This window comes from Corvus moneduloides, chromosome 5, assembly GCF_009650955.1.
Source record: "Corvus moneduloides isolate bCorMon1 chromosome 5, bCorMon1.pri, whole genome shotgun sequence".
Classification (NCBI taxonomy): domain Eukaryota; kingdom Metazoa; phylum Chordata; class Aves; order Passeriformes; family Corvidae; genus Corvus; species Corvus moneduloides.
In genome coordinates, this window is record NC_045480.1 from 71,898,580 (window position 1) to 71,918,396 (window position 19,817).

Below are 19,817 nucleotides of genomic sequence, written 5' to 3' on the forward strand. Positions count from 1 at the left end.
TACTGCATCATGACAGTACTTGTTGGCAGATTATTTTTCAGTCCTTGTGGCACATAAAAGGCAGAAAGTGTTCGTTTAAAAGCAGACACTAGAAAACGGAGACAACTTGCAAGTCTAGTACAGTACCTCCACGTCCCTGCTTCTGGCAACTTCAGCAAAGTTTTCTTGTTGTTCTAGGGTTTTATCCACCTTGTCATCCGTCATGCAGAAACATCTTAACCGTGCTTCAATGGGATCGTGAGATTTGGCAAACACCACAAATTTGGCCATGTAGGGGACACAGATAATTTCTCTGTACACTTGGGAAGCAAAAGTAACAGATTCTTGCGTCTGCCGACAGTCTATCAACCAAAATCTGTAAAAGAAAACAAAGAGTGGTGCCATCAGCAGAGAAGGATTTCAGAAAGGAAATTCCGTGTTTCCCCATCCTGGCAGCATTAGCAGGTAACCACAGCAAGTGGAGATAACAAGTCAGAATACAGTACAAAAAGAATTGTCACTCTTGGGTTTTGTCTCCCATCCGACTTAAAGGAAAAAGCAGTCAATTCCTCACACACAACAGCAAAACCTGAGGTCTTCAGGTGAACGTGAATGACTCTGTCTGCTGTGCAAAGCTGCATGCCACATCAGAAATTACTCCTATGTGAATGTAGCCACCAAGCATTTTCCAAGCAGTAACACGTCCTGTACCTTCTTTCCCAGCTACCACTTGAGTTTCTCTGTGGAGCTGATGCCGTTTCTTTTCAGTAAAATCAACTGCGTGGGTGGGAAGCTCGAGTTTCCCAGCCAGCCGATGAAGGCGGAAGCCAGGAGGGGTCAGAGGCAGCCCAAAAGCTGCTCGGATCTGTAGGGGGTTACTCCTCACGGTGGATTACGCGGCATTGCAAGCCCAAAGCACACCTTTGGAGTGTGACCGCTCTGCACTTACTCATCTGCAGCTGAGCAACAGCGAATTTCGTGCTGTGCCGATCTTCAGAGTGCTTAACAAACGCACTGCTCAAAAGCCCAGGCTGCTGACGTTTGCAAGAGGGAAAGCATGTGTGCTACAGAAAGGCTGTGGGTACTTTGTGCAAATCACTTCTCAGGCCTGTGACAAGAGATTGTGTCCCCTCCAAGGGGTTTATTGCCTCAGCACTGGCTCCCAGGACCATCTGTCCATTCCCCTGTGCCAAAGGCACCGAGGAGAACCAAAGAACAGGAAATAAATGGTTGGCTGCGTGTCCCAGGGTGCTGTAGGGGTGCACGGGTCCTTCCCTGGGTAGTACATGAGAGGTAGTAAGTAGGGAGTGCATTATACTGCACCTTTAGAATGAGAATAGATAACTTTTACCTAACACAGGAGAGAAGCTGGAGCTGGCAAAGGGAAAAGAGAAGAAGTGAATGGCACGGAAAATGATGCTGGCAGGAAACTTTATAATGAGCAGAGGGAAAGACAATTTCTATCAGGACCTGGGCACAGCAGGCACTGCAAGTGAAGGGTGTGAACCTAAACCTGACCCTCTCCTCTCTTTACCTCTATGAAAGGCTGCATTTTAGGAATATGAAGAGGAAAATGAACTTTTAGCCTTAGCAGTAGCTGGAGGAGCAGGTGCCTCGGGCTGAAGGTGGTGTGGGTTGCACACATCCTTGTGCTCACAGTCAGGGTGCGATCCCGTCCCATATGGCTGGGGGCTGGAGCTGTGTTTCTCTGGGATGTGTGATGAAGCCTTGGGAGACAATTCATTGCTCTGGAGAGTGCTTACCCTGGGGAGCACAAGGTGCCAGCACCAGTCAAACAGTGTCAAGTTTCGTGATTAGAAGCAAATTGGTGGAAGCTGGAATTGTTCCTGATGGGTGTTTTTAATTTCATTTTCTTGTGGAAAGATTATTGAAAAAGCTGTTCCAGGTACTTGGATCATGCATTCCAACAACTTTAAAATTTAAACTTCTTCTAAGGGAAGATCACGTGTGTTTCAGGCCTATATGCATAATATATTTTAATATTGCTAAGGCATCTGTGACCTTAGCACAGAAATGTCATGAGAGGGAATGGCAGAAGAAGGACAGGGGGTAAAGCTTTAAAACACCCTCATTAAAATGTATTTTTCTCGGTTTGAAAAAATTAATGAAAACCACCCCTTGATCCATTTTCCTGAAAGCAGTGATCAAATGCTTTAGAGGCCAGTTTCATTCTTACGAATAATTTTTTTATTAAGAAGGATGAAAACTATCTAATGTGATAACTATGAAGGAATGCAGAGTCATTTTCATTATGACCATGAGCATTTATTTGTGGCATAAAATTACCCTTAGGCAGAAAAGTCCTCTACTATTGCACACACGCACCCGGTTCTTCCAGCCACTGCTTCATGTCCTGCTGTGGTGAAATACCTCCTTGAGGTGCATAAATAAACAAGTCAGAACACCACAGAGCCAGTGCCACGTGAGCGTATTTCTGTCATTTTCCATTGGAAACTCGAAGCTGCCTTTCATTAAAGACAGCAAACGTGTCCTTGAGTCATGGCGAGGAACCGCAGCCCCACCACCTCCTAAAGGCTGTATTGGCGTCTCCAGAAGCAATTTAATCCATCTCTTCTTCCCACCCCACACGATGAAAAGACAAAAATCGCCGTTTGAATTACATTTGCCTTCAGGTCTTCCTAAAGATAAATAATGCTGCCTGCAGGTTTGCATTAGGGATGAAGTGTCTGCATTGTGGATAACTCTGGAAATAAATTAAATGAAGGGAGGCACAGCCTTTAGCTCTTTTTCTGGGGCTTTGTTTCAGACTGTGATTTTCACACAGCACTTTTGTTTCACCTGTGTTTAAGCACAAAATGTACAACGTTTTCAGAAAGTATCTTCCCTTGCCCTTCCCTTTGCCATTTGCTTAATATAAACGTGGATCTTTTTTTTTCAGCTCTCAGAATGGTGAGGCTGACGAGTGATATTCCACATGGACTTGACTGCTTTGTGGCTCACCTTGGGCTTCTTAGCTCTCCACAGGAGATCCATCACCTCTTCTGCAGTGAGACACCTAATTGGGGCAACACTCGGTGAGTGACTCCTGCAGTGCAGAATGGTCCGCTCCAACCTTGGAAAAACATTTCAAGGATGAATTGTCAGTTCTGTGTCCAAGGTATAAATGTTCATGTCTAAGTGTAGAGGTCTGAAGATCCAGCAAAAGTATTCCCATTTTTCTTACACAAAAGACTGACTGAACACGTGCATGAAAAAGCTGCATTTATTTTTGGGACAGTAGTGCAGGTTCTACTTTTAAAGCTGTCTGAACCAGCAGGTCACCATGTGGTCTTTCCAGATCTCCAGACTTTATCAGTGGAAAGGAAGGCACACTGTGAAGCAAGGAAATGTTTCCTTCCATACTGCTTAATTAGAGCAGGCAGCCTTTTTTTTTGTTTACATATGGGATATTTTTACCCTTGTATTCTTGTGTCCTCTCCAAAAATTAGGAAGGCTAAGGACTGATTTCAAATATTTCACTCCCTGTTGCCTCTGGCGTGTTTTGGTTTTTCTTTCCCCTCCGGCTTTCCTTGGGGTTTAAATGTTTGGTTTGAATTATCCCTGTTTTGCTTCACATTATGACTAAGCAGGCTTTTAATATAAACATCTGAGCACAAAAAATCAAGATTAAGAAACTGTTCCACTTGACTTAAAGCATTATCTCTCCTGAAATGGGATACCTGAGGTCTGGGATACCTCAGCTGTAGAAGTCAGGTTCTGATAATTACAAATCCTATAGGAGTTTTCAAAATTAATTTTGTTTCTTCTCAGTGAGGGCTGTGTAGAGTTTGACTGCCTGTTTCATTGAGCTTAGGCTGCTCTTAGGGCCCATGAGCCATACAAAAAAAGGAACAGCAGCTAAAAAACAGTTAAAAGAGTAATTTGTGTGATTTAGCAGCCTCCTTGGAAACAGAAAGCAGAATACTGTTTGGCTTTACGGCACAGGAAGAGAGTTGCTTTCTTGGTCTTTGAAAATATATTTAGCTCTGACTTAGTATCCAAGGTAATAACCAGCCCTGACTGTAGAAAAGAGTATTTGCAGGGTATCTTCTCCTGGCTTTTTAAAATTGAAACGGAGTCACTTCCACTGGAAGATTTTTCCTTATCTAGCCTGCAACTGTCTTTCTTCTTTGCCTGTTTCAAGTTCACAGGCAAGAACCAGCAATGCTGCATCTGTGTCTCTGCCAGGAGGGGCTGACACCAGGAGAAAGGGAAAGGGCACCAGTTCCTGTTCCCTTCCCACATTTGCAGCGCTCGTTGGCGCACGGGCCCGGCGCTTCTCTTTGGCTCAGGCATCGATTCCTTTCCTTCCACAGCAGAGCTACCGCCGTGGATTTCTGCCCGAAGCAGATGAACGCGGACTCGGACGCTCCTTCTCCAAACCAACCCCCCCTCCAGAGGAGCTGGGGGAAGCTTTCCCTGCGGGAAAAGGGCAGTGAGGAGCAGCAGGGGCTGGTGCAGCCTCAGCAGAGGCTCGTGCTGGCACTTCTACAGGTGCACTGCTGTCCAGCAGGGAGTGGGAACAGCTGCTGCTCCTCTGGGCGTCGCGGTGAATTCCTGAGAGCGCCGCGGGCTCGGTTTGCCGGCCTGCATGGAAAAGGGACTGCTCTGCAGGCTCAGAAGGAGCATCTCCTTAGACTTCTCCCTTCAGGTTTGACAATGGCAGCATGCTGAGGGAGAACAGAAGGACTGGATAATGCCGAAACCAGTTTGGCACATCTGGGAAAACGCCTGTGTGTTTCTTTCCCCAAATGCTGCAAACAGGCGGGAACTGCAGCTGTCTGAAAAACTTCATCTTATTTCTATAAAGAATTTTGGTTGGTTTTTTTTCAGATCATCCCCAAAGCGAGATTTTTGAGGTGGTTCTGATTTGCAACAAATGCTGTTTAAAAGACAGAGACAGACACTATAAAGGGTAAAAAACTCCATGCGAACAGAATTTGCTTTAAAAACCCCAGAATTAAGATGGGGAAATCTTACCATACCCTGACAGAGAGAGCCTTCCAGCAATACTTTCCAACATCTCCTTTGGCTGATGTGCCACAGGAACTGGAAGTTGTCACATCAAGTGAGACTTTCACCCTTTACTTGGGAGGCCACAGTAACTTCAATGCTCATGGTTTTAATGGGATCAAGAGGGAACTGTCACCTGTCACCTCACAGGTGGTGGCCCGTCCTGGGGCTGGAGCTACGTGAGGATCTCTGTTCTGTCCTTGTAACCACAAACTGTGGATTAATCTTGAAATAAGTCTTAAAATTCTTAGAGCAATGCACCCATATGGAGATAAATAACTTCAAATGCACCTTGAAGCAATTGTGGCAATTTCTATGCTAAGAGCTCATTAGTATGAAATTGTTCTTCATATGAAATTGTGATAAAGCTCTGAACATAAAGTGGAATTCAAAACCCATGGCTTTTGGCTGCCTTTCAGGAAAGGCATTTTATTTTCACCCTGTGCTTGGTAACGCAAAATGAAAATCTAAGTGAGATCGAAGGGTAACTGCCACGTGCCATGTTGCATTGATTGTGGAAGTTATTTTACATCGTCCTGGGAATGCACAAGTTGCCACAACCTTTTCATGCTCTCATTTATAAAAATCTTGCCCAATGAGGTGGCTGTGGGTAGATACTGAGACTAATGCAGGAGGCAGCTGCTCACCTCGTACGGGCAGGAACACAAGCTGCATGGGTAGGGCTGTTTGGCACTGCTGGTGTCCTCGTGTGGGTTTGCCACTTCTCCCTCAGTTCTGCCTTCATCCCCTCTCCTTGAACTGTCTGACTTCGGGAAGCCTCTGCTTTTGCTGCTTGTCCAAAGAGCACCTTGCAAACCTACAGGGAGAAAGAATACCATTAGTTATTAATTGCTTAATCAGTTACCTTGTAGTTCTTGGCCTTAGGATTGACTCTTGGTTTGGGCATAAGCCAGCCCCGAAGCTGGCACTAGAAGTGCTTCCCTCTGAGCCTTCCGTGAGGTGTCACACGCGGGCCATCCTCCTAAGCAGGCCTGTCTCTCACGTGCTGCGTGCCCCCTGTCAGTGGAAATGAATATTAAAATCAAATACTGAACCAAGCGCACGTAGGTCCGTGGGGGAAGCCACCACTTCTCATATTCCTGTGGTATGCAAGTGAGCTTTTGTCTTTGAGCTTCCTGGGCTGAGGATAAATGGATGATTCTTTCCCTTCCTTGATTTTTCTCCAAAGAACAACAAAAAAATTGCTCCCTCGAATTCCAGTTCAAATTAATGGAAGTCTGGGGGAGAAGAAACAGACAAACAAACAAGGAAGTGTTTTATATTTGGGCTTCTCTTTCCATCTCGAGGCAGATGGGTTTGGTGTGTTTTACAGCCACCTTCTGAAATCAGTCTGTTATTTTGCCATTCCTTTGTAAGAGAGTAGCAGTGCTGAATCTTTATCGTATCGATCGTTCCTAGGCTTTCATCTGGGGCCTAGGATAATACATAGCATTGTTATTGCATTATTATTTTTCATTTGTATCCTATTGATTTGCTGCCAGGGACTTACAGGTCAATTTGCAAAAAGATGGGCTATGATTTATTTTTTTTCTAGAAGATTATGCCACGATGGGAATGCTTTTATAAGGCTGTCAGGTCTTTCGGTTTGTTTTTTCTCCTCTCAGGAGTGCAGCACATTCATAGATCAGTGGCACGGTTCCACCTGGATTTACACCCGGAGTATCCATGACTTTCACGTAATTCATATGGATAAGTGGCTGTACCCAAGCCTACACTTAAATTGGAATTTTACTCCTGGGGAATGGGTCTTCTCTCACTCCTCCCCGTACGACTCAGAAACAACAAAGTCGATACAGTTACACTGATGCAGAAGAGAGGGGAGGAGGGAGGGCACGCTTTCTACGTCTGATCACAACAAGCCACCAAAGTTTAGCATCCCCAGGTGACAGGTGCTAAAAACAGACATGAAAAGTTATTTTTGGTAGCACGTTTTTTGTTTGCCAACAGTTTACTACCAAGTAGTAGCAGTCCAATTCCTAACAACTTTGTACACAGAAGGCCCACTTTTGAAACAAAATAAGGATTCAAATTTTCCTTGTTTTTCTTTGACTTACTGTTATTAGATTGTAGCTACTGGGAAAGCAAGGATTATACAAGTATGTGGAATTGCACTTTAATTCCTTCAGTACAAAACTCCTGCTACATAATTTACGAGGGGGTCGTTTTTAATTACTCCATGCAAAAGTGTTAAGTGCAGTGGGCTGATGTATCCATGCACCGTGTTGTGTACTATTATTTTTCCCTGGAACTCAGCCAGGTAAATCAAACCCGCAGTGAGGGACTTCAGTTCATGTTCTATTTACACTGTATTGAATTTTCCTGGCATCCTTTCAGCAGGAGCAATTTGACAAGGGAATTTTTTTATAGCACAGAACACCTTTTCCTGCCAGTGAAGATCTTCAGTTTGGGGATTGGTGTGGTGTTTCAGACTCCTGGTTTGTGGCACGGAATTGGACGTTGATGTTAAACCATGCTCTCACCAGCACAGGTCGCTGGAATTACCTGCCCCGTTTGGGAAATTTTATTCTGAATTATTCACAGAGCTCAAAGTAAGACACAGCCCAAATAAATGCCTCACTCATAATGTCTCCCATGGCAAGATAATTATCAAGCAGCTGAACTGCTGCCCTTATCTTCCAGGAGTTATTTCAGAGAATGTTTTCATTTGTCTTCTTTTCCTGCCTGTCCAAGTTTTGCTTTGCATTTTGGCACCATTAGGATAGAACTGTATTAGACAGGAGCGAGGCCGAATGAGATTTCCTGCTTTCAGTGCAGGTGTGAAGTCACAAGATGTGCAGTGTCTGGCTGCTAAGTGCCTGTTCAGTGTAGCACAGCAGCATATATATATTTATAGCTAAATACTTCAGAATGTAGTTCTTTTAGTATTTGAGGACAAAAGATTGCCATGTTCCAAGACTGCTGGAAATGTGCTGTAATGGCACAAAGGTGCTATTTACAGACACCAAAAGAAATTCCTTTTTGATAGTACTCATGACTGTCTAAGTTGAGCTGAGATTTTTTTTAAAAAAAAATTGGAGAATTGATGAAAAATGCCAAATCCTTTCAGTGATTATAAGGAATATTTGGTTTTTACATCTTTTTATACAGAAATGTTTCTGAATATTAGATTTAGAGCATCTAAGTTGTCGTTTCAAAATCTGTTGTCCTTTATAAGCATCGAAGGCGTTACAAAATGGTCAAAATCTTCTGTTTCAGCTGAGCTCAGTCAGAGCTTTTCTGTCTGGCAGCTCAACAAACACAAGGAGTTTCATGTTCTGCTTTAATATTAAATATTGCTTTATAAATCACAGTAACTGTCTTCCACCAAACCTGACTTCTGCTTTATTTCAGAGACCTGCCAAAGGAAAGCCTTGCATCTGCCAATAACCTGTGAAAAGTGCTTCCTCATTTCTGTGATACCTACCAAGAATGGGAGATTTAGCGGGAGTTTCTAAGTTCCTCAGACATTTAGAGAAGACCCCAAGCCCTTTCTACGATGGTGAGTACGGATATTTATTTCTCAGCTCGGATTTACTGATGGACTGAGACAATCTGACTGCTACAATGACACTTGTAGAAGCTGGGATATTTGTAGGGAATCAGTGAGCAGAGCCCTGAACTGAACTTGCTGCTGATACGCTGCTGCAATCTGTGAGCAAACACGTGCACAAAAGCCAGCACTTCAGAGCTTCTCTTTTACATCTGGCAGCTAAACCAGATTTCTGTTTGCTTCACTCTTTGTGAAAAAGCTAAAAAGCAATGAAATACTAGTTACCTTTGTGTTTGTCTGTAAAATTCTTCCTGGGTGATAAAAAATTAATTGCATTAATTACTGCTTTTTCCCAGCACTGCTCTGCAGTGCCTGAGTTAAGAGGTGGTTCCTGTCATAGCTGCTGAGCTGTTCTTGGGGAAGTGCTCTGTTTAAGGCAGCGTTTGTGCTTCGGGAGAGCCCTGGCCAGTGTCAGGTGGGTCAGCTCCTGTCAGGGCTGGGGCATCCTTGCCCAGCCAGCAGGTCACTGAAGGTTACTGCTGCACCATCTGTTGACTTGGCTCTTGGAATGGGAATGATTTGTGGCAGGAGCCCAAATGATGAATAAACACTCAGCCCTGTGTTAGGGATAAACATACTTATGACGCTTCAGTGAAGTTACTTCATGGTAGTTCCCAGCTATGAGGAGATCTTTTGGGCACTTCTGTCTGTACAGCCCTCCTTTCTTTTTGCTAACTTACAGAAGTACATTCCAGAGCTCTGGCAAGCCCCCACCTTTGCACAGTGCTGTTCCAGGAGAACTGCCCAAGCAAATCCAGTTATCCGTGTGCTCACCAGAGCCTCGGCGATCCGAGCTGTGCTCTCACATGCAGCAGCAAACACAACTTAACATTACAATAACCTCTCATCTCACCTGAGGTGCTGTTGCAGAACAGGGTGAAACGTACACCTACAAATGGGCTTTCTGGTGCAGAGAAGCCAAAATTCCATGCTAGATCAAATCAAGTAGATTAAATGTCAACAGCCATAACCTTCAAGTGGGACTTGGAAACTCAATCACTGGATTATGCTGGACCATTCTAATTCTTCATCAATCTCTGCATGTCTTTTGATATCAGTAATGAAGGTATAGGGTAATAAATTATTGTATGAGAATATAAATATTTTTAAAGTACCCCAAATTAATCTTTTTAATATAATCTCTATTAGGAAGCAAGTGCTTCCTTAATATGAAAATCCATTGTCACAGCCTAGAAGTGATGAACGGATGCATTCCTGTGAGGAGGAATTAGAGAGGCACCTTCTGCCTGTTGGGTTGAGTTTGAGTTCAAACTGAGATTCAGCAGCATCAGGGCATTTGCAGCTGGGGCATCCTCAGGCTGTGCAGTCCCACAGTGTAGGAGGCTGCCTGTACAAATTGCTCTCACTTGATATTTCAGGTTCCCAAATTGTTGCTCTTCCACGTTGATCTGAAATACGTTCACAAAATACGTGTATAATCCACGTGCAGGATTTTACATTGCAAGGTTTGGGGGTTTTTCCTTAACAAAAGACAAACTCTGCTGCAAGTCTGCATAAAGACTTTACTTCTACACAGTAGATTTTATCCAGCTGATTGAACTGCTGCAGTTGCAGCTGGACGTAGTGGCCAAGTCCATTCTGTCAGTGTCTGGTCCGGAATGCACAATCTCTTATTTTTTTCCCCCCAGAACATTCCCTACTCTCTTGCTATTGCTCCTTTTATGCAGTCATACTTCTCTTAAAACTTAGAGTAGCCATTCAGGAAAATCCCTTTTCTTTTCCCCTCTCTTTTGGCAGGATGAATTCCCAAGGACGATGTGTCACCACTTGAAGACCGATCTCACAAAGGACAGATCAATTCTGAAGTGAGTCCTAGCGCTCCTTTTAACAATTAGCGTTCCTGTTTCCCGTGGCTCTTCCTTCACAATAAGGTCTAAACACGTCAAGTCATTTCTGCATGTTCCCTGCAGTATTTTACTGTCTAAAGACAGGCAAAGGGATCTTCTGAGCTTTCTGAATTAGTTCACCCAAACACCACAGCAAAGGCAGTGTCTGATTTCCCATTTCTGAGTGGCTCTCGAGCAGGACTCGGTGCCTCGTTGCACCCGTTTAACACAAGGTACCGGCCGGACTCCAGGGCCCCGCAGCGGGGTTATTTACCATGTGCCACACAGGTGCTGAGTCTGAATGATCTGATGATCTCACACCCAGAAAATCTCTTACTCTGCGTAATCCTCGTGACCTCTTCCTCCGTCACTCATTTATCTACACTTGGGAGAGGCTGGCACGTGGCCGATTTTACGGATGGCGTGCTGCATGTCCTGGGATCAGCCTTCATGTGCCGTAATTCTTTACACAGTCATTAAAGCACTATTAGGGACCTCAGTCTGGGACTGGATATGGTCATTGGAGGAGTTCCACAGAGGTTATTCTTGTGTTCCTCTGTCTCCACCTGCTCAGCAAGCGCGAGGCAGCAATTACAGGAAGGGCCCCTTAGCATCCAACCCGTACACAGGGAGGTGGGGAGAGAGATTTCAGAGACATCATCCCCCATTCACCAGAGCACAATAAAACACCTTCTTTATTTCGGATTTTATTGGTTCTGTCTGCTCTCATCTGGTGCCTGAACATTTTATCTGTTCACGCTGCTTTTTTCTAATGCAATAAAAAGAGCAGACAGGATTTTGCCCTTTATTTAAAATGTTTTGCCACATTTAGAGGTAATTCACAGCCGCTTTTCTGTGTTGTGTATTTTCAGACTTATCAGAGAGAGAAATGTTTTGATAGCAAGCGTGCTCTGCAGGGTCCAACTGTGGTCAGATAGGAATAGTCTCTTCCTACCACCTTCCTTCTCTTTGCTCTGCTATAAACCTGTCCCTCTCTCCACATCTCTGGGAGTCAGGCACCCATGTTCCTTCATGCATAATGAAGGAAAAAAGGAAAGGAAAGATCTGGCTCCCAGTCCCTCCACAAACAGAGTTTGAGTCATTCACATGAGGAATTCAGCGAGCAGACATCTTTACTCTCAAGCAGATCTGTCTTTTCAGAAACAAGCTGACACTCTGGGCACCAAAACAGATCAGAGTAGAACTACAACAAAAAGCAGTGTTCTGCCAAAGCTGCAGGCAGGAGTCTGTCAGGGAGAATGATGGAGCAAGAAGAGTGGTGTTCTAACAGGCAAAGGGGGAAGAAAGAAAGAGTGAAAAGTGTAAGAAAGTGGAAAGAGACTTCAAGGGGCACAACGCTGTTCAATGGGGCAGAAACTGAGAAACAAGTGAACTACAGTGCAGGGTGATTTGCATTTTCCAAGACAATTTGTAAAAGGTGAAAAGCTGTAGATGAAATGCTTTGATTTGCCTTTATCGCACTCTGCCTGTGCACCTGTGTCATTCATTTCATGTAATAACCTCTGCTAAACAGTCAGAGGCTGCAGCATAATTGTGTTGACCTTAAATTAAGGCAAAAAGCTGCAATTCTGGAATTTGAAGCTTGTAGTACCTTGCTGGCTAAAGGGCAAAATAAAGAAGTAAAGATGAATGACAACTTTTCACGTCACGTGAAAAATCAAGGCTTATGCACCAGAGAACTTCACAACAATTGATTCGTATCCTTTCAGCCTATGTCTCAATCCTAAAACTGCATTAAAATTAAACTCTCTGTTTCTAATTCTCATCCAGTGGAGCTTAGATGAACCTCAGATTTTAGATGGGGGTTATGTTATGGGAATTGTTTTCTTCGCAACATAAAGCACCAAGAATGGGAAACAGTAGCACTTTGGGGGGATTCTTTCTAATTTCTTTCCTTCTTATTCCTTTCTATCCCACACAGCAGAAATGCAATCTAATTGAGTAGCAGGAAGACAACCTACATTAAGTTAACAAGTGAAGAAAAAAAGTCAATCTTTCTGGCTTTGAAGGAATTTATACCAGGAGAAAAACTGTGCCTGCAATACAAAGCCAAAAGATATCAACTATCCTGAGAGAAGTTTTCACAACAAAGAACATAAACTAGCAAAAAAAAAAAGGCATTGCTCTGGTCGGTGTCCCTGAGATGAGAAACCGAAAGCCGCGAGTGTAAAGCAGCTATGAGATGGTTGTCAGTGGAATGTCAGCTTCCAGCAGAACAGGAATAACTCAGAAGTCTCAGGACGAGTCTCTGCTTCCTCGCACACTGTACAGTGTTTTAATCAAAGCCCGGAATGAGCAGTTTCCAGCCAGCCACAAAACGCCACGTCAGGCCCTGCAGAAAGAGGATTGCAGCAGAAATGGGGCTTCCCCAGATCTATCTAAGGTCTACAACTGCTGCTAGACAGGGCTCAGCTTGAGTCATTTTCTTAGTTCCTCCCTTTGCCCTTTCACCCCAAATGTGTTTATCTTGTATTTTGCTTCTGCATGCTTCTGTAAGTGCTCAGAGGATCCATCTTGGAAGCACTTCCAGGGTGGAAATGCTCTGACCTTTATGTATTGACAGACGAGATGCCTATTCTCATGTTCTATATTATTGACAATAATAGCAGTTCTTCCATTTCTTTTGTGAATAGCTTAATTTTTACAATTTGTGTGACTTCCTTATACAGTTACCCTCCTATAAAATGTACTATGTATGTCAGTTCTCTTATTCCAGGGAGGGAAATGTGGTACCACATACTGATAAACACACGATACCCTTTGAACCAGGATCTGCACCGCCACTCAGCAGAAATGAGGAAGGCACAGTGCTCTGCAGCACGAGGCTGCTGACTTACCCACAGAGGCAGCACCGCCCGCACGGCGTGACTGGTGAGGCAGCTCCTGTCTCCTGGGCCCAGAGGTAATTCCTTTTCCAGGTCTGCTCTGTGCTGGACCTTGCCTTTGCAGATGTTGTGGCTGGCGCCAGATGATGCGCAGCAGCTTTGTAACGGGGAGTATCCTCTCCTGGGGATTGCACAGCCCTACCGAAGTCATGTCAAGGAGCACTTTGATGAAATGGAGAGCTGAACTGCAGGGGTAGGAACCAGTTCTTCTTTATTTCATTGTTTGGAATTTTTTCCTGAGAGTGCGGTCAGGGAAGGATGGGAGATAGAAGACCTTCTTACCTTTCTGGTTTTGTCTCTTTCCATGCTACATTGCATCCATGCCTTCCACAGCTGCACTAGTAGGTCTGTACTTCCTGAGAGGAATCCAACAGAAAAATGTTCAGTCTTTAAGCCCCCCAGAAGCAGCACTGGTCTTTGCAGCAATCCTTCTGAAAATATTTCCGTAAAGTTCTTCTTTTAATTCCTGATCCTGCTCAGACACATTAGACTGATACAAAACCCCGTAAGTAACTTCACCAGCCTCAGTGGAATGGCTAAGCTCTCTGAACTCCACCTTTGCATTATCACACCATTTAATTACATTAAAATTATAAATATAATTATGGCAGGTTCTAGGTCATTGGCTCTGCATCTTCCTGGTTAGGGCTGACCATAGCATTTGTCTGGATTTTCTTGTCACAGAATGGACTGATCACTCCATGCTTCCTAAGGGACCAAGTGCTTGTTCTCCACAGCTCCTTGGAGCTGAAGGTGCTTGCCCACACTGAGCGACGAGTGAGACTGTGCTATGTTTCTATGAGCAGAGCTGCTGTGATGGAAATTTCTGTTCCAACACACTTCCAAACAGAGAGAAATAAAGGGGAAACAAAAGAAAAAGGAGTTACACGCCAGAAGGCAGCATTTAAATGCTAGTGTGGCAACCAGAGAGGTAAGGGAATGAAACACCGACAGAGGGAGGCGAGGAAGGTCACTGTCCCCAGGGGCAGCAACACCAGATGGCCACAAGCACAAATCAAGAATTCTGCAGATAGGAGTTTTACCCTCGCCCTTTGATTTACTTAAGCATAATTTGCACTTTAGTTTATTTTCATGGCCATTGGGAGGTTGGTAAAGGGCCAGATTGCTCCAAAGGGAGAACATTTTAATGTGTACGTACAGTGGGATGTTCAGAGACGCTGTCAGCATTAAACCTCCTCAGTTCTCTTTATTGGGATGACAGCAGCAATAAAAGAGCCACCTGAGGGTCTCTTCCACCCTCTCCCTTTCCTTGTGCAATCCTAAAGCTTGCACATAGATTTCCTAGATGGGGGTTGGACACTGCTTCCACTTGGATTTACCTGCATTTCTGGGCTGGGCCAAAACTTCCAGTGGCAAAGTGAGAACATTTTGGCTTTGAATAAGAAGAGACATTTCTTAGTGACTGTGCCGAGCTGCTTCAGACACAAAACAAACATTGACTGCACATCTATCCTGGCAAAAACAAAAGAACTGACCTTAGCAGCGATTACCAGGGAATAGGCCCAGATTTGCATTTGAGACACTTGCATTTCCAGCCCCTCGTGCCTCCATAGGGAAAAGCTGATGTTGCACAAAGAACAGTCAGGTAAACTGCTGTTCCTGCTCGTGTGAGTTCTACACAACTGAACCACCAGTATTCCAGATTCTGTTTAACTTCACAGCCTTTGGAGCTTTGCTTCCACTGTATTGCATTTATTTTCTGGACATACTCAATTTTGCTGGCACGGGAGATAAAAATAATAAAAGAAAGCTTATGATAGAAGAGTAGGAAACAAATGACACTTGTGCATTTGTCATTGATCCCTGAAAAATTAGATGAGCCCTAGACTTACTTTTGGATTTATCTCTGCTGGTTGTGCTAATGCATTAGGGTGTTCCCAAAGAACCCGAGAGAAACAAATTCCCTGTTTTGCCTCCTATTCGTGGCAGGGGAAGAACAAGATCAAATATCAGGTTCAATTGCTTAAAAAACTGTTAAACCTGTAGGAGAAAGATTAAAAAAAAAACCCCACGACCTTAGTAGCCTTTGCCAGAAATGACAGAAATGAGACAGACACAGTAATCTTGCACAGTTATTCCTTCAGTCTTTCTAAACTCCGAAGACAACCAAATTAACACGGAAATCGGAGCCCTCACACACCCTACAGCCAACAGCTCCCAAAATTATGAAAACCCTTATTGATTCAGTTTATTGCTGTCCTGAAGCAGAAAAAGTGCCTCTGCACTTATTTAGTCCTTTTACCTTTGACTGAGGTTTGGTTTTGCCTTGTATGGTGCCACTGAAGAGCAGTGGGGAGCAGTAACAAGGCTTCCTTAATGCTGGAATCATGAAAGCTCGTTCCTTGGGAGAAGAGACCAATCCCCGCTGGCTGCAGCCGCCTGGCAGGTACAGGGTACGGAGCAACCGGGGCTCCCCTGAGTCTCACTCAGTACTTTGGTTATGCCAAACATTTGGGCTCATTCAGTTTGCTGATAAGAAGACATAAAGGTGACACATCCTGGGCACTGTCCCCTCCTCCCCCTTAAGTGTCCCCCCAGGATGGCCTGCGGCTCATAAAGTAACATCTGTGGAATCAGGCACCTCTGAACGTGCTTCTAACAACTCATTCCATCACTTCTTGCCTCTTTTTATTCAGTGCAAGCACGAAAATTTCTGTGATGGACAATGAAAAGCAATAGAGAAAATCCCAGACAAATGATCATAAATGGCCCAGCTGAGAAAGCAGATCCCATGTAATTGAATAGAGGTGGAAGGTCATTCCTAACACTTTAATGTAGCAGCCAAAGCAGATCCTTATGTCACCGTGATACTGACATGGAAAGATCACGTGCTTAAAATTATTTAAAAGGAAAAGAAGCAGGAGGACAAGTGGGGAGGTGTGTCGTTAACTTCGCTGAACACAGTTTAAAATAAACCAAAACACAGCAGTTATTAAGCAGATATTTGAGGAGACACAACCAGAGGTATCTGCAGAACATTTACAAAGTGCTCGGCAAATGGAAAGCCGCATCTTTTTCGGCAAGTGCCACGGGTGCTGTGCACCCAGACCTGGAGCACCGGAGTCATCCATGCCCCTCAGGAGTCCTGCCTTCACGCTTGGAGCGTGCGTCCTTTCATCCTGGAGTGCACACCAGCGCTTCAGATCGAGACAAAGACAGCATTTAATGGGGGGAAAGAATGGGAGCTACCGCCCCATTAAATACTGGCACTACCGTTCCACATATTCCCTTGAAGATGAGCACCAAGAGGTTACAACAAACTCACCCCTGTACAGAACAGAAACCAAGTCTCTTCTGCTGCTCTGGGCAGTCCTTAAGCACAAGAAGGAGCCGTAGTTCTTCTCCATTGCTGGTAGCGCAGCTAAAGAAATTCCATAAGCCTTCCCTGTTCTCCTTAGTTGTCTCTGATTTTCATCCCCTAAAAATGGGCATCTGTGGTGCTACAAGACGTAGCAGCATATTCCTTGGAAAGCAGCCGGAAAAGAACCAGAGCGGGTCCCAGACTGGGGGCTGCCCCTTGCAGGGGATTATGTGTCAGCTCTGTTAGAATTCCTAATTATTTAGGCACCTAGTTGGCTTTGAGGAGTTCGACAATGTGCCTGGGAGAGCATCGATGAGCAGGTCCCGAGGGATGGAAGTCCAGCCGCTGCACCCAGCCCCCCGCGCACCGTGTGCTCCCCTGGAGCCCGGGTGTTCCCCTCAGAACAGATCCCTGGGACGCAGGCTCCGCTCCCCTGCCGCCCTGCAGCCTTGGCACAGACCCTCTTTCCCTCTGTTTCCCCCAGGATGGAGGTTTAAGTGACAGCGGGGAAGATGTGGTCCAGATGCTGCATGTGTCTGCAGAGGAAAGGAGAGCTGGGACCAAGGACCAGGCAAAGAGTGGTTTCTCCAGTGGAGAGCCGGCACAGAGGCGTGTGCCTGTGTGCAACTGGGAAGACTGGGAGCCGTTCTATGGCAGGAGCTCATTTCCCACACCCTGCCCCACTCTCTGCTCCCAAAGGGCACCGGGAGCTCACCCAAGGCACAGGGCAGGAGGGCCCAGCAGGGCTGCCCCACCTGGGCTGAGGGGCAGGAGGGGCTTCTGCAGGACTTTTGTCTTGGTCTGATTCCAGCAACTCGGACTGGCTCCTCCTGCATCCAGCGGGCTTGGGGGGCGGGGGGGGGATTTGGTTGGGGGTTTTTGTTTATTGGTTTGGTTTTTTATTTATTTAGACAGTGCTCTGAGGGTCAGTTTTGCTGCTTCATCAGCTTTACCCCCTGCCCAGCTGCCTCCTGGGTGCGTGGATGGGTTCAATCTGCATTTTGCTTCTTTTGCATTGCTACTTTATATTGTAGGCTCTTCATTTTTTCTCTTCCTTCTCTTTTTTTCCTTTTCCTTCCCTTTCTTTCCCCTTCTTTTTCAAATATTTCTTTTCTGTTGTAGGGTTTTTTCCCTTCTCTCACCCTCACTGCTTTCCTGTCTTTTTAAAAATTTTTCTTTTTCCCGTATTTTTTTCTCCTCCTGACCAGAAGCACCTGGGGCAGCTCCACAGCTGGGGCAGCTCTACAGCTGGAGCCACTCCTGGCTGTTACTGATGCCAGGGAGCTGACTGCTCTACAGGATGTGTTTGTTCCTGGGTTTGGGGCTCTCAGTCATAATGTTTTAGCGAATAAAGGTTGTGTGGCATGCCTGGGTTTGATGATGGTGTTGTATGGAATGGGCCCAACCCAGATTCCCCGGGAAGCAGCAGTATGGGTTTCCCTGTGCCTTTGGACAGCCCCAGAGCCAGGCAGCACAGAGAGAAGTGACTCCTAAGCCACTTCCGATGATATAATCAAGTTTAAATGACAATAAATTAGAAGTCCTGACTGAAACCGATGTGAAAGCAGGTTCTGCTTGGTTTTCAGACCCTCCTGCTTTGTATGCTCTGCCTTAGGAGCCAGGAAAACGGCTCTGATTCCCCTCCCGATCCTGCTGCTGGTGCGGAGCTGCCGGCTGGGGTTCAGCCACCCCCGGGTGCTTGCGGGGGCTCGCAGAGGCCCAGCGCTGCCTTTGGGAGCTCAGCATCAGACTCACTTGATCAATTTTTGGGCTCACAAAGAGAGGCTGAGTGCTGGGTTTGGAGGGCTTAAGTAAAGCCCAAATCCCGTGTTCTGGTGTTCAAACCGGGCTCAGCGTGAGTCTCTGCTCTCAGCTCTAAGGCCTGCCTTTGGCACAGCCCAATCCCGGGCTCACCCGGCCACACGGAGAGCTCAGAACCAGCGACTCGGACCTGCCTTTGGGGCTGGAGGCGGAGCCCCAGTGCCGTGCTTTGGGGCTCAGCCCGGGCTCCCGGGACGGTTTTAGGGCTCAGAGCAGAGCAGAGCCCAAACCCCGCGTTTGGGGGCACGGGCAGAGCCCAGCCCCGCGCGTCGGGCTCAGCACGGGATGCCGGAGTCTGCCCCGGCACCGGCAGAGCCCCGGCTCCCCGCGGCCGGAGCGGGCCCGTGCCCGGGGAGCCGAGCCGGGCGCAGCCAGAGCAGGACACCGGCAGGAGCCGGGAGCGAATCTCCGGCCCTGCCGCAGCTCCGCCGGGAGCGGCCCCCGGGCCGGGGCTCGCACAGCGCCGAGCGAGGGTCCTGAGCGAGGGTCCCGGGCCCGGAGCGGCCCCGCACGGGGCGGGCCAAGGGCGGGGCGGGCCAGGGCCGGCTCAGGTGCTCGGGATGGGGCGGGACCGGCTCAGGTGCTCGGGATGGGGCGGGACCGGCTCAGGTGCTCGGGATGGGGCGGGACCGGCTCAGGTGCTCGGGATGGGGCGGGACCGGCTCAGGTGCTCGGGATGGGGCGGGACCGGCTCAGGTGCTCGGGCCGGGCGGGGCCGGGCAGGTGCGCGGGGCCCCAGGGCGGCTGCGCGGGGCGGGGCCGAGGTGATTTGAGCCCCAGGAATCGCCCCCCGCGCCATTTGCTCCTTCAGAGCGCGGTGGGGCCGGACGCGGCCGGTCCGGGCTCCCCCGGCGGGGCCCAGGTGAGGTCTCCCCCCTCTGTCTCTCTTTTCTCCCCCTCGTACCCCTTACCCCGCTCCCTCTCCGCTCCTGAACACCCCCTTTCCTCCTCTCCTTGCTCCCCTACACACCCCGACCCCCTACACTGCCCTTCCATTCCTCCCCCTCCTACCCGTGACCCGGCTCCCTCTCCCCTCCTGTATCTCTCCTTCCCTCCCTTCAGTGCCCGCTTCCGTCCTCTCGCTGCACACCCCGACCCTCCGCTCTACCCCTCCTTCTTTCTCCTCCTTACCCCGCTCCTTCTCCCCTCCTGAAACCCCCTTCCCTCCTCTCCCTGTTTCCTTGTACATCCCGAGCTCCCAGTCTACCCCTCCTTCCTCCCCTCTCCTTTCCCCGGGCACCCAGCCCGACCACCGCCCCCATTCCCCCTCTACCTCTCTTACCTACACCCCCCGCACCCGGCCTCCCCATAACCCCCCGCTTCCCTACAAACTCCGA

General features: G+C 47.0%; 1 protein-coding gene and 1 long non-coding RNA gene across 4 annotated transcripts in view; one reads left to right on the forward strand and one right to left on the reverse strand.

Annotated features, from left to right (window-relative positions):
- LOC116443798 (ankyrin-2-like) overlaps positions 1–16,942 on the reverse strand; it is a 39,706-nt gene extending 22,764 nt beyond the window's left edge. The window contains exons 1-4 of the mRNA XM_032108394.1: positions 16,624–16,942; positions 13,620–13,693; positions 5,661–5,830; positions 127–355 (exon numbers count right to left, since the gene is read on the reverse strand). Coding sequence (XP_031964285.1) covers positions 127–355; positions 5,661–5,830; positions 13,620–13,693; positions 16,624–16,705 — 555 coding nt within the window. The 5' untranslated portion in view covers positions 16,706–16,942. The remainder of the gene's footprint in view (positions 1–126; positions 356–5,660; positions 5,831–13,619; positions 13,694–16,623) is intronic.
- On the forward strand, positions 2,904–13,221 carry LOC116443799. 3 transcript variants are annotated; one of them, XR_004240056.1, is made up of 5 exons: positions 2,904–3,035; positions 8,386–8,533; positions 10,343–10,410; positions 12,377–12,835; positions 13,155–13,221. It is a non-coding gene; the product is annotated as an uncharacterized LOC116443799 (long non-coding RNA). The 3 variants fall into 3 exon arrangements; XR_004240055.1 differs by lacking the exon at positions 13,155–13,221 and having other exon boundaries at positions 12,374–13,069; XR_004240054.1 differs by lacking the exon at positions 13,155–13,221 and having other exon boundaries at positions 12,377–13,069.
- Positions 16,943–19,817: the final 2,875 nt, after the last annotated feature.